The following is a 12392-nucleotide window of genomic DNA, read 5'->3' as shown; positions in this document are numbered from 1 at the left end:
TTGTTGGATCCAAGGATGACATCTTCAGCAGGGGGGTTACCACTGCCTGTTTCCAAACCTCCGGGACTACTCCTTCACTCAGGGTTTGACAGCATATTTGTCGCAGCCATGGGAATAGTTCAGGTCCATGCTCCTTCCAGATCCTATGAGGAAAGGGGTCAAGGGGTGATCCAGAGGATACCTCCTGGGCGAGACTGTTAAAGAGCTCTTCAGTAAGGGGTTGGAAGTGTTCAAAAGATAAATCAGTTCGGGCTTCCTCGTCGAGTGTCTGGGTGCTGGTAGTACCCCGATCAAGCCCCCCTACAATTTTGGCGATCTTGGCGTAAAAAAAATTGGCGACTTCGTCACATAGATTTTGTGATGCCTGCACTTTATTAGCCAGGCATACGGGGTTAGAAAGGTCCCTCATGATATTAAAGAGAGCCTTTGTGCCATTGGATGCTTGTAAAATAGAACTGGCATACAATTTGTGATTTGGCCCCGGTGATGGCCTGTTTATACTGCGCCTGTACTAGTTTCAGTGCTTTACTGTTTATTTCTAAGTATGATCTACGCCACCTCCTGTCGGCGGGCAGACCGTAACAATTTCAGCTCCTCACTAAACCAAGGGGCCGAAAGTTTTCTCCTATTCTTAATCTTCTTCATAGGGGCGTATCTGTCAAGGACGTTGGTGATCTAATTACTATAGCTATGGTAATTCATATCTACTGAATCGCCTGGGTTGAAAAGGGTCTGATTAGGGAAGAGAGAGTCTAGACTGTCTTTTGGCAGTTTTGCCCAATCTCTCCCCTACCGACAGGTGATTTGGCCTTTCCTATTCGTTGTGGCCTTAGGTATGGTAATCCTAAAGTGGATTAGGGAGTGATCGGTCCAACTTTGGGGCAGACTTAACACGCCCCGCTCCTGCACCAATCTTCCAATTCATCCACCAGGAGACCAACAAACAACTAGGCCTATGTCCTCTCAAAAGCTGAAGTGATGTGCACCCTGTCACTGAATTGGCAGTAGTTCAGTATGACATTAAAGTCATCTGGAGAACCTCACTCCAATTAGTCCCTCTATTGGTGGCTACTTGTTTGAAGCGTTCCACGTAATCCCTCCATTGGTGGCCACCCATTTGAATCATTCCCTCTGCTCATTAGCTTCTGAGTTACACACTGCCATTCTTTGGTGGTGGATCCCATCCTCGTCGCCAGTGGGACAATGGAAGGATGAAGATTCCACACACTAGTAGATTAAGAAGATTTATTGTAGTAGTACAACACAGGAGCAACGAAGTGGGGAGCCAACCACAGTGGCTGTCACATTGAACAACACACACCTCACTTTTCACCACCACTCGAGAAATGCAGCCAATGTGATAACATTTCAACCCTTCCACTTCACACAGAGGGGGAGCATAGCCAAATACCACAAGACTCCACTCCTTATAACTTTTTTCCAGGTCTTTAATTGCTCCATTAAAAAATAGCAGTGATTACTTAGATCGCCTGAATGTGAGACACACTATGGCTGTGTTTCTCTTTAATTCCATCCACTGTATCTCTTACTGAATTTTGCAAGTCATATTAGTCTTGACAGGCATCATCTGACAGTAGAGCCAGTTTCATTTGGAATCCATATCAACTTATGCTTTTCATTCTCTCATTAGACAATATTGCACATGCTACATGCATGTAGCCATTATCAGTTAAAAAATAGTGGGAAATTGCTGGCAGCCCTGCTTTGCCCTCTGCTTAGGGCTAAACCTTTTGACAGAATCCCATTAAACATCACTAGGTGTAGGGACATTGTACTAAATATTAAGCCATTGAGGTAAACTAGTTCAAAGCCATACAATTGTAGTACTGTGAACACATAAGTTCCTTTGAACCAGCTGAATGCTCATTGGCATCAGTAAATGGCATTATTACCACCTAATAATAGCTCATTTACCACAGATGGATGAGATCAGTACTTTTCCTAATATCTACAAGGCGTATCAGGAGCTTACCGTTTATATTCAATCTGTTTGTGCCTAGTTAAACCTAGAGGAAAAAAGTCCAGTCTATAAAGATAGAAAGTGTTCAGCTATTCCCTTGTTTATCTACTGCTTATGAACATATGTAAATATTTAATGTTGTTCACATAATTTGAGGTTGCTATGTACCGTGGAACCAGGTTACTTTAATTTTCATACGTTTTAGAAAACTGCCCATTTGAGACTGTCAAATAGCTCTTCTTTGTGCATGCATAATGTCTAATTTTGTGACATTCTATTGCTGGTATGCACGTCATTATAAGAACGGAGAATTCATATTTATTTCGGCAATGAAAATGTTTTATAGGCTTCCGATAAAAATGCTAGATTTGTTATAGGCTATTTATCTTTGCACATCTGCTACTTCTCGTTGATATGACTTCTCCCACACCTCAGTTTTTGATGTCCATCACCTGGTAGAACACAGCTGCGCCAAACATTTAAATTCATTTTTGGAATAAATGCACATCTAGGGCAAGAGATCATGAAATAAGTCTTGGCTGTGGAGATTGGTTGAAATAGGGGTTATTTGTTCCATGAGAATGTTACTTTTTACAGGAAGGATCTTAAATGCTTGGAGCCACGAGCAGGGATAGAGGGACAAAATCAGTTGCATAATGCATTCAGAAACATAATATGAACACATTGGATAAGAATCATAGGCTGAGAACAAAGAATAGACCTGGGTAGCCTATGGTTTTGCAACTGGCGGTGAAACTGATTTGCTGGTAATATACATGTACCAGATTGAAATGTAAGTATTTTTTGAGACACAGTTTTAACATTGTTACCTCTTATCATTCTAGAGCATTGCAGAGGTGTTCCGATGCTTTATTTGTATGGAAAAGCTGCGTGATGCCCGTCTCTGCCCACACTGCTCCAAGCTTTGCTGTTTCAGTTGCATTCGTGTAAGTCTTCTTCATGATATCCTTAAAACCACTTAACCAAAATGTAGTTTCTAGCTTCACTTCTATAATAGTTAAAGTAGTCACGATATAAGTCCTTTTTTTTTGTAAACCGATTTTAGTGATTTATTTCCGCTGCAGCAGCTTAATACATAACCATAAGTCAATTTGTTTCATTTGACATTAGTTTTCTCATATTCTTTTTACTTGCTACAAAAGTGGTTAATTGGAACGTCCAAGCGACATTAAATTGATAACATTAACTAAGCCCCTCCCACCCTTCGATGTAACAGTCCTTTTTCGTAAATTGTTGAATATCATTGCCTATGCATACAAAGACTTGATTGGAAGATGCTTCATGATTTGTTTATATTTTCTTATATTTACCTGCTGCAAATCAAGTAGCTGAAAAAAGCTGGTGGTCTTTGCTTGAGATAAATATTTGGTCAATTTTATATTCCTTTTCAATTGCATTTCTGATAATTTAGAATATTGAAAAAAGTATTTTGTATGTTCTCATTCTGAAGATTTCTTTTTGGGTCTTGCCCATACACTGCTTTATGTGTATTTGTATAAGATGTTTTGTGGACCAATCCAAAAACTTAAAGTATGCTTTGGACCACCCCTCTCCTTCCCATTCGTTGGCTTTTTTTTCACCCTTATTAGCTTGTCTTATTCTATGGGTTTCCTCCCGTTTCTTCTATTTGTCCATCCCCTGGTGCATAATTTATTCACCATCCTTTTGATTGGATTACTTGTATCCTTCCTTTGCTCGCATTCAGGGAACTACTTTTTAGTTCTCCCCTACTAAACAGTGCCTGCGCTGTCTTTTGCAAGACTTATTTCAGGCTTACCGAGAAAGTACAGGACTTGAAGCCTACCCACTGCTTAGCATTTGTTGACTTTCTTGTCAGTAATTTGCCTGCTTCTTATTAGTGTCCCAGCTTGTGATTTATTGTGCTTATTCGTCTTATGGAACATAACCTCTTTATCATCTCCCTTGATTGGCTGGCCTTCATGCTCCCACTGCTGGCTCTTTAAGCACTACTTTTTACTTTTGGGTTAAGCACTCTGTGGGAGTGCATGTATGTTCCAGCTGTCGCCATCATGTATTTCTCTCCTCCCCTGCACAAGCACTTTATCCGCGTGTTTTATATACGTTAAGAGGCTTGAACAGAAACTCTGAAGTATTGGCATTTGTTTATATTTTTATCCATTACAAAAGGGCTGAATAGACAATAACATCGAGATTTAAAGTAAAATAGTTGAAGATCGGATTTTAAAGGTTATAATGTAAATTGTGATTGGTTTTTACTCTCCTCATTCATCTTTTAACTTGTATTGTCTCAATGGGTTCTCTTTTGTTTTGTAAATTGTGAGGTTTTAATTAACTGTACAATAAATAAATCTAATTGCTCCCCTGCACTGTGTTGCTCTGTTGCAGTGTGCTTCTCCCCGCCTCCCTCCATGTTAGTTGCCCTAGTGTGCTTCCACCCCTTGTATTCTTATGTTTCTCTCAATATGCTCCATGTTGTTCTGCCGCCCAATGCTTCCCCTTCCTCCCTGCCATCTGTGTTGCTTCTGCCCATCCACATTGCTTCTCCCAATCCATGCTCACTGTGTTGCACATCCACATCCTTTGTGCTGCTTTCCCTACCCGCACCCTCCATGCTTCTCTACATCAGTGCAAAAAAAGAACACTTTCACACTACTTTTTGTGTTGCATATATTGATCCAATGTAGGAAATAAAAATAATAAAAATAAGAAACACGTCATTTTGTAGGCATGTGTATGCCTGGCATGTCTTGACTGCCACATCATAGCTTCAAAGCTCCCTCCCCACTTTTCTTTTATTAAATGTTTTCTTTAGCCGTGCTGCACAGCATTGGGGATGTTATACAGCATGGCTGAAACCATTTTCCAAGCCAGTAGGTCCCAAAGGCAAGACCTATTGGCTTTGTCAAAGCTTGTTTCTTTTCCAGCACTTCATGGGTGTTCACTTGCGCTTGCCCTCGTGTGCTGTTTCCCTTCAAATACTTCTTCCCTTTCCCCAATCTGTGTTTCTTCCTCTTCCATCGTCTGTTGCTCCCTCATTGTACAGATTTATTTATTTATGTGTTGGGTTTCTAATTTTTTGAAATGCCTACCCCTCTTCCCCAGAGCCCTGTGTTGTTCCCCTTCCATAACCCCACTGTCTCGCTCCCTTGCCTCTCCTGCCTCATTGTTTTTAAAAAAAACAACAAATATTTTTGGGAAGGAGTGGCATCTGCTCTTTTCTAACAGCAGCTTGATTTGTTTCAATGCGCTTTTGCACATATGTGTTAAGTTAAAAGTTTGCAAAACGAAACTACCATTGGCAAAGCCGAAAGGTCTCGCCTATTCAAGAGTTTTTTGCTTTGGCAATGTGTTTTAGTCATTTTGTACATCAGTATGACTGCTAGTCAGCATGGCTAAAAGTTAGTGGCATAGAGGAGAGTAGAGTGGCAGAGTGGAGTGGCGTGGCATAGTGGAGTGGCGTAGAGTGCAGTGGCAAAGAAGGTAGTGACTCAGTTGTGTGGAGTGGTGAAGAGCGAAGTGGTGCAGAGTAGTGCGGAGGGACGTAGAGTTCAGTATTCATGGTGTGGTTGTTTTGATCACATTAAAGTATGTGTTTCCAACACACTTCAGAATTAACAAAATATGTGCTACATTTGTGCTTCCGTAATTCTGACATATTGTGAAATACTTACTACCTACCCCTAGTATCCAGCAAGATTGTCAAATAAATCCTCTCACTTTAAAGTCAGAGAAAGAAAAGTGAACACCAAACTCCTGCGGAAGACAAAGCCTGACATTTTACCTCTGTCTTTGAATGCACAGCAAATGTGACAAATTAAGAAACCAGATTTACAGGCCTGTTTACAGACAGGCCTGTGTGGCAGACGGATACAAGGGATGTGAGAAGGCATTACTCAATGAGATGGGCGAACTCCCACTGGACATCCTAAAACAAACTAAGTCAGCAAATAGAAAGACAGAAAATGTGCGGTACAAAGCCAATGGTAAGCAACAGGCAAAATCTATTCCCAGGGAAGCTTTCAGATTGTCCTCAAGATGTCTTTAGCAAACCAGACAGCTGCACTGTCTGGCAGGCTCGAACTTAAAAGGCCACGGAGTCATAACGTTCATGTGCGTGTACATTCTCGCTCAGTGACAGGTTCCCTGCCGAGTCAGAAGGACTCATTGGCATACGCTAATAAGATTTCTGATTTGTTATTTTCGATTCCCACTACAATGAGTTGGCCATATTTTCATTTGAAGGGAAAGCTGCAAGGCACTCGCCATGTAGCGTTGATACTATGAATTCCTGCATAGGATTGTCAAAATTCTAGCAGATAAGACCCTGTAATCAGAATGATAAATGAAGAGCACTATGATCTATAGCAGCCTATTTCTCTGGACTAAGCACAGACAAATCACAAGAAACTAGATATGAATGGTAAAAGAATGTAAATCTAAGACCTCATCTCACTCTTTAAACGTTGGGATAAGCAGCAAAGTCATTCCAACTGATAGAATGTGTCTGACAAAGGAGAATCATTGTATTGTACCAGGTACAGTACGGTCACAAGCAGCAGTAATGTGATCTATCCAAGGTTTAGCATGCAACCCCAAATGAGTGAGCGCAATGTTGTATTATCCGTTCTTTCCACAGATAATTATCTTTTATGAGTCAAAGTTTTGTCGTCTTGTATTGTTCAGTTGGCAAAGGCACCTTATTTTTAGGAGACAGATGTGTTTGATAAGTTTGTACTTTATATTAAACTAACATGCATCGTGAAGGATTTTATGGGACTGAAAGCAGAGAAGTGGTTCTCTGATCCTGTCCAGCCTTCTGGTCTAGTGCCATAGCCCTTTATATATTTCATGCTCCTGCCTCACACATTTCACTTCAAATTCTAGAAAAAGTCCCACTTAGTGAAACAAACTGCTCTCTTCTATTTAGCTTTGTCCAGGCTCAGACCTTAGTTTGTGCTATGCAGAAATCCATCACCCTGCTCTTTTGAAGAGGTCAAAGTGGGCAGGAACAACACTCCCATGCTTTTTAGGTCTCGCTGAGCTAGCGCATGCGCTGCTCTGCGAGAAATTTAGTGAGTGGCTTTTTGAAAGTGCTACCAGAGGCTTTTGCTGACCTCGAGCTTGCATTCACGCGAGCGTGCCGCAATGTGGATTTCTGTCAAGGCTCATTAAGCTTTGCGTGCCTCTCTCCGCCTTGCTTGCTTGCGCTTCAATTCCCTCCCCCGATCGTGTCACTCTGCTGGCCTCCATTCCCCCCCCCCCCCCTCTCCCTCCGCCTCTCTATACTGCAGCAGGCCGTAGCGTGCTTTTTAAAAACAATTCTTTTACAGCACTCTAACACTAACCCCTCTCAGACTGCATGTGACAGGCAGGCAGCTAGCTCGCTGTCCGTGGATTCCTCCTTAAGGTCTTTAGCACGCATTTACAGCAGCAAACTGTGTTCTCTGTGTCTGTTGGTTTTATCCCAAGGAACCCACCTTCGTTGTCTTGGGGGCTTGTGTACTGTTCACACTTGTTTTTACAGCCGGCCAACATAATGATACCAAGCTTACAGGCAATCCTTTTGACTGAATATCCTTTGAGACTGAATATCCTTGAGGGTAATGCGCCCCCCTGCAGCGCACTCTGTGTAACACACAGGTTCTACTTTTAAAGGGGCTACCTGAATGCAATTCAGTGGAGAAAACTGGTTAAGTGACATTTCATTTCCATCACTGGCAAACTGCAAATTTGCACGGTTGTGTTCCGATGCATTTGGCTGCATTCACATGCAATCTATGATATCATATCTGTGAATCTTCATGTGTATCCTGAATGTGTCTTTCAGAGTTTTGGAAACATGACTATGACCCATAGTAAGATTTGCTAATGCCATTTGGAAACAAACCTAGTTTGTTCTCATTTCTTTTACATAAATGGTCTTGGAGCGTTGAGTTTTATTAAAGAAAGATATTTAAATCCTGTGCAGTAGTACAAGAAAACTGATAGACTGCACATATTGTATTGATGAATTTGGAGTCCGCAGTTCTAGATCTTTGTTGTAAACTGGACTTAAATTAAATGACCTAGGGCAGGTCATCTGATCTTACAGCGCATCACGTCCTTTATCGGCAAAACATTCCGAAAGAGAATCTGCCTTCTGCAAGATTTTTAAACCTGTACAGTCCCAAATTTCTTCACAGACCTTCACATTTGTGAAGACGAGACGCGGATCACACGCACAGATTGGTGCAGTAGGCACTCAGCCAACAGAGCAAGCTCATGAGGGATACAGACTGGACACCCAGTGAGCTGCTGAATCTGCAACAAGAATCAGCTCACTCATACATTTGTCCAGTTCCTTTATGCTGCATAGAATGGCATTGCTAACGGACAAAGTAATGGAGAAAATGTTATCAAACAACGTGGAGTGATAGCGTTTCTTTTATATGGTACTCGCAGGCTACCATATAAATCTTGGTGATGACATTTAGTTATGCTAACATTTAACTGTGTGTGTGTGTGTGTGTGTGTGTGTGTGTGTCTCTGTCTGTCTGTCTGTCTGTCTGTCTGTCTGTCTGTCTGTCTGTCTCTGTGTCAGTCACGAGGTACCAAGCTCTGTGGTTAAATCCTGTTGAAGGACACTCACTCTCGATTTCTCTTCTTCTCATGTTTTGCACCTGCTATTTTAAGTAATTAAAGTTTAAACGCACGACTTGTTAATAAAAAAAATAATAATCTCACTCCTTTTCGTTATATCTCTCAGCTCCTTCCGTGTTCACATCACTCCCTTCTCCCTCACATGATTTTTATTTTTCTCCTTTCTCTATCGTCCATTTGTTTCCCATCTTTCTAAACTTTCAGCCCCTGCACTGACATCCATAGAGGTGTCACTCTATCTTTCTTCCTTGCTGATATTTTTGTCACTTTTTGGCAGGCATTTCCTGTAGTTCATTGAACACCTTGCTGTCCTTGTTCTATCTGCTCCTAAAGGTTAGTGAAGGCTCCCTCAGTTTCCTTAATTCTCCAGTAGTAGCTGTGGTTGAGCAGGGGATCAGGTGGTGTGATGTTTCATTTCAGATGAAAAGTAAATTAGGTTATTGCCTTTGGTATAGGTCAGCGTCCAGTCTGTGCTATTTATCGTAAGAAACCACGACAAACGGAAGTGTAGTTCCAGAGATATGACTCCGATATGCTTTAAACACTGTCTTCTAACATAACAAGCATCGGCATAGCCAATAGGTCTCGCCTTTGGGACCTTATAAGTGTTTAGCCATGCAACAGTTGATGTTGTTGCACCAAGGATATTGTGCTACATAACTAAATACTTATAAGGTCCCAAAAGCGAGACCTATTGGCTATGCCAATGTTTGTTTAGGTCGAGCCTAGCGCAGCGCATGGGCTTCACTAGGAAATCGACCTCTTGGAATCACTTCAACTACAGTAGAAACTTGTGCGCGTGGTGCTCACACGCTATTGGCCTTTGCGTCTGGCTTTAGTACGCAATTGGCCAAAGGCATGTTGATGTCCCAGCTTTTTGGGAAATGTTTACTCCCAGAGCGTTTTGCTTTCGGGAGCCAGCATCGGCGCGCAGGTATCATCTGTTTTGGGTCAGGTTTTAAAGGCACGTCCGCTCCACCCCACCTCCACAAGAGTGCGCGTTGCTTTAACTTTCGCGGCCACGCTTGTCTTTCAGTCTTACTGCTGGGGCGGCAAAACGTACCCAAAAGTCCAGAGCGCGCGTCGCTTTAACTTGCGTGGCCGCACTTGTCTTTCAGCGCTTGTTTTTTTGGGCAGCACGCTATGAAGCGCTTTAACTTTCATAATGGCGACCACGCGCCTTTCCTTTGTTCTGTGCGACTCGCGTCTGTAGATGCCATTTTTAGCAGCAGCCACAAATGTGGAACGTGGAGACAGCACTCGGAGCTGTCTCTTGTAGAGTAGATACCACTCCTGTGGCTGAGCACCAACTGGAAATCCAAACATGTAACAGCCGGTATTTTGACGAAGAAAGCGTCCAGTGGGAAGTCCGATCCGCTCCCATTTAGCAATATCGCCTCACGAAAAGCAGGGGCAGCTCAAGGCAGTTTGAGACAGCAGCTTAGGAAGTACCTCCCTGTCTCTCAAATGTAATAAGGACCTTCACACCTGGAGTTTGGCAAGTGAGTAGCTTATTCAAAGAATGAGGAGCCCACCCCGTGACTGCACGCTAGCAAAAGATCTCTAGCTGAATAGAAATGCTTGTATTTTGGGGCAGCACGGCATGAAGAGCTTTAACTTTCATAATGGCGACCACGCGCCTTTCTTTTGTTCTGTGCGACTCGCGTCAGTAGATGCCACTTATAGCAGCAGCCACAAATGTGGAACGTGGAGCCAGCACTCGGAGTGGTCTCTTGTAGAGTAGATACCAGTTTTGTAGATTTTGTTGCAGCAACTATTATATGCGCATTGTTCACGTTTTTTGTTATGGCCGCTCTGGCACGTGCGTGTGGACTTTAAAGGAGCTGGGGTCTTAGTGGGCAGGTCAGTAGCACAGGTCTCTGAGCGGGAACACTGGAGACACACGGAACCTGAAGCTACACTCCAGAGGCACGGGAGTCGGAAAGTGCGCTCCAGAAGAACACAAGTGTCTGCTCGGATTCACGGAGTCGAAATGTGCAGTTAAAAAACCTACTCTTGTACACTTCAGAGACACAGAGGTTAGAATGTGCACTTAAAAAGCGCACCTGTCTGTCCTTCAGAAACGCGAGGATCGGAATGTGCAGTGTAAAAGCTTACTCTTGTGCACTCTTCAGACACTGGGTTTGGGATGTGCACTTCAGAAGCGCACACTTGTGCACTTCAGAGCCACAGTATCAGAATGTGCATTCCAAACACACACCTGTGCACTCGAGAGCAGGGTCGGAATGTGCATTCCAAACACACACTTGTGCACTGCAGAGACACAGGATCGGAATGTGCAGTGTAAAGCACTCATGCCCTGGTGTACACTCCAGAGTCTCATGGATTAGTGACGCTAACGTCTGGGTATGCTCACCAAAGTGCAGGTGTCTGAGTGAGCACTACAAAGGCCTGGCAGTCACCTCCCCTCCAGTGCTACAGGTGACTGCAGAGCAGACAGATGCAGGTGTCTGAGAGTGCGCGCTACAGATACCCGTGTCTGAGTGTGCAAGCGTGCGGCATAGGACCCTCGCTTGTTCAGAGGCCCTCCAAAGGCTTGTGGCCCCTAGTCTGCGCTCTGCCGGGTCGAAAGTGCGTTCTATGCGAGCAGGGCTCCGAGTGGGCCCTCTGAGGCCCATTTTAGCGTATCTAAAGAAACCTTTCGCACTGAAAAGAGTTAAAATTTAAATTTTTTGGCTGCTTTTCATTTACCCTTAGTGACGATTAGAACAAGGGCGGGTGATGACAGGATAGGCTGGAGAACGGAAGAAGCAGGCAGGATGCCACAACTTTGAGCAGACGTGCAATTTTTTTCAAAGCTAGACTTTAGAATTCCAAATAAAGGCCAATAGTTTAATTAACGAGGCAGGATTTCAGCAGTAAACCAGAAACGGCTACTTAGATATGCAGATGTTGCTTTCATTACATAGTCAACTGACAAAAATCTAATAAATACACTGACAATCCGGTAGTTCATGTGTTAAGATTTTGATTAAACGTGACATACATGCCTGAAGAATTAATATATGATTTGCTTTCAAATTTTTTTTTATAGCATTTCCTCTTTTCATACAGTCATACAAATCATACACTGTGATGTAATTCAATATTATATGCATATTTTCAGAAGCATGCAAAATAATAAAGAGGAAAGCCTATCCTAAATTCACATAGACTCCCACCAGTAAAAATAAACATGCATAGATATGCATAAAAGTACGTGATCAGCAGCTTTGTACTTACAGATGCGTTCTTTAGTCCACTAAAAACGATGTGTTTTTTGCCAATAAATTTAGCCCTTTTTGAGGAACCTGTACAACACTGTTTTGTGCAGTTTTATATAGAGTGAACTCGACCCAAAGATATCAGAGGGCTTTAGATGACAAAAAATGATCTGACAACTAAGAATGGTCCATTAAAATTTCCTGCACATAGTTCAAGAGGGCCAAAGTCATAAAGGTGGTCCTACAAATATTAATTTCCCATTCATATCACATGGGAATTTTCACTCCCACTACAGCAAGAACTGCTGGAGATAATTACAAACATCTAGGCAATCAATCAATCAGCACATTTGTAAAGCGCACTACTCACCCGTGAGGGTCTCTTGGCGCTGGGAGGGGGGGGGGGGGGGACGGGAGGTGCTGCTACTGCTCGAACTGCTAGGTCTTGAGTAGCCTCCTGAAGGTCAGTGGGTCCTAGGTCTGCCGTAGGAGGATGGGGAGGGTGTTCCAGGTCTTGGCGGCGAGGTAGGAGAACGATCTTCTGC

General features: G+C 42.9%; 1 protein-coding gene across 3 annotated transcripts in view; it reads left to right on the top strand.

The window, feature by feature from the left end:
* TRIM37 (tripartite motif containing 37) overlaps positions 1 to 12392 on the top strand; it is a 1106152-nt gene that overhangs the window by 37141 nt on the left and 1056619 nt on the right. For all 3 annotated transcript variants that reach the window (XM_085649381.1, XM_085649379.1, XM_085649380.1), the window contains exon 2: positions 2827 to 2928. In XM_085649381.1, the coding sequence (XP_085505507.1) occupies positions 2827 to 2928 (102 nt within the window). The remainder of the gene's footprint in view (positions 1 to 2826; positions 2929 to 12392) is intronic.

This window comes from Triturus cristatus, chromosome 3_2 (genome assembly GCF_964204655.1).
Source record: "Triturus cristatus chromosome 3_2, aTriCri1.1, whole genome shotgun sequence".
Taxonomy (NCBI): Eukaryota; Metazoa; Chordata; class Amphibia; order Caudata; family Salamandridae; genus Triturus; species Triturus cristatus.
This window is presented reverse-complemented; position numbering and strand designations above follow the sequence as displayed.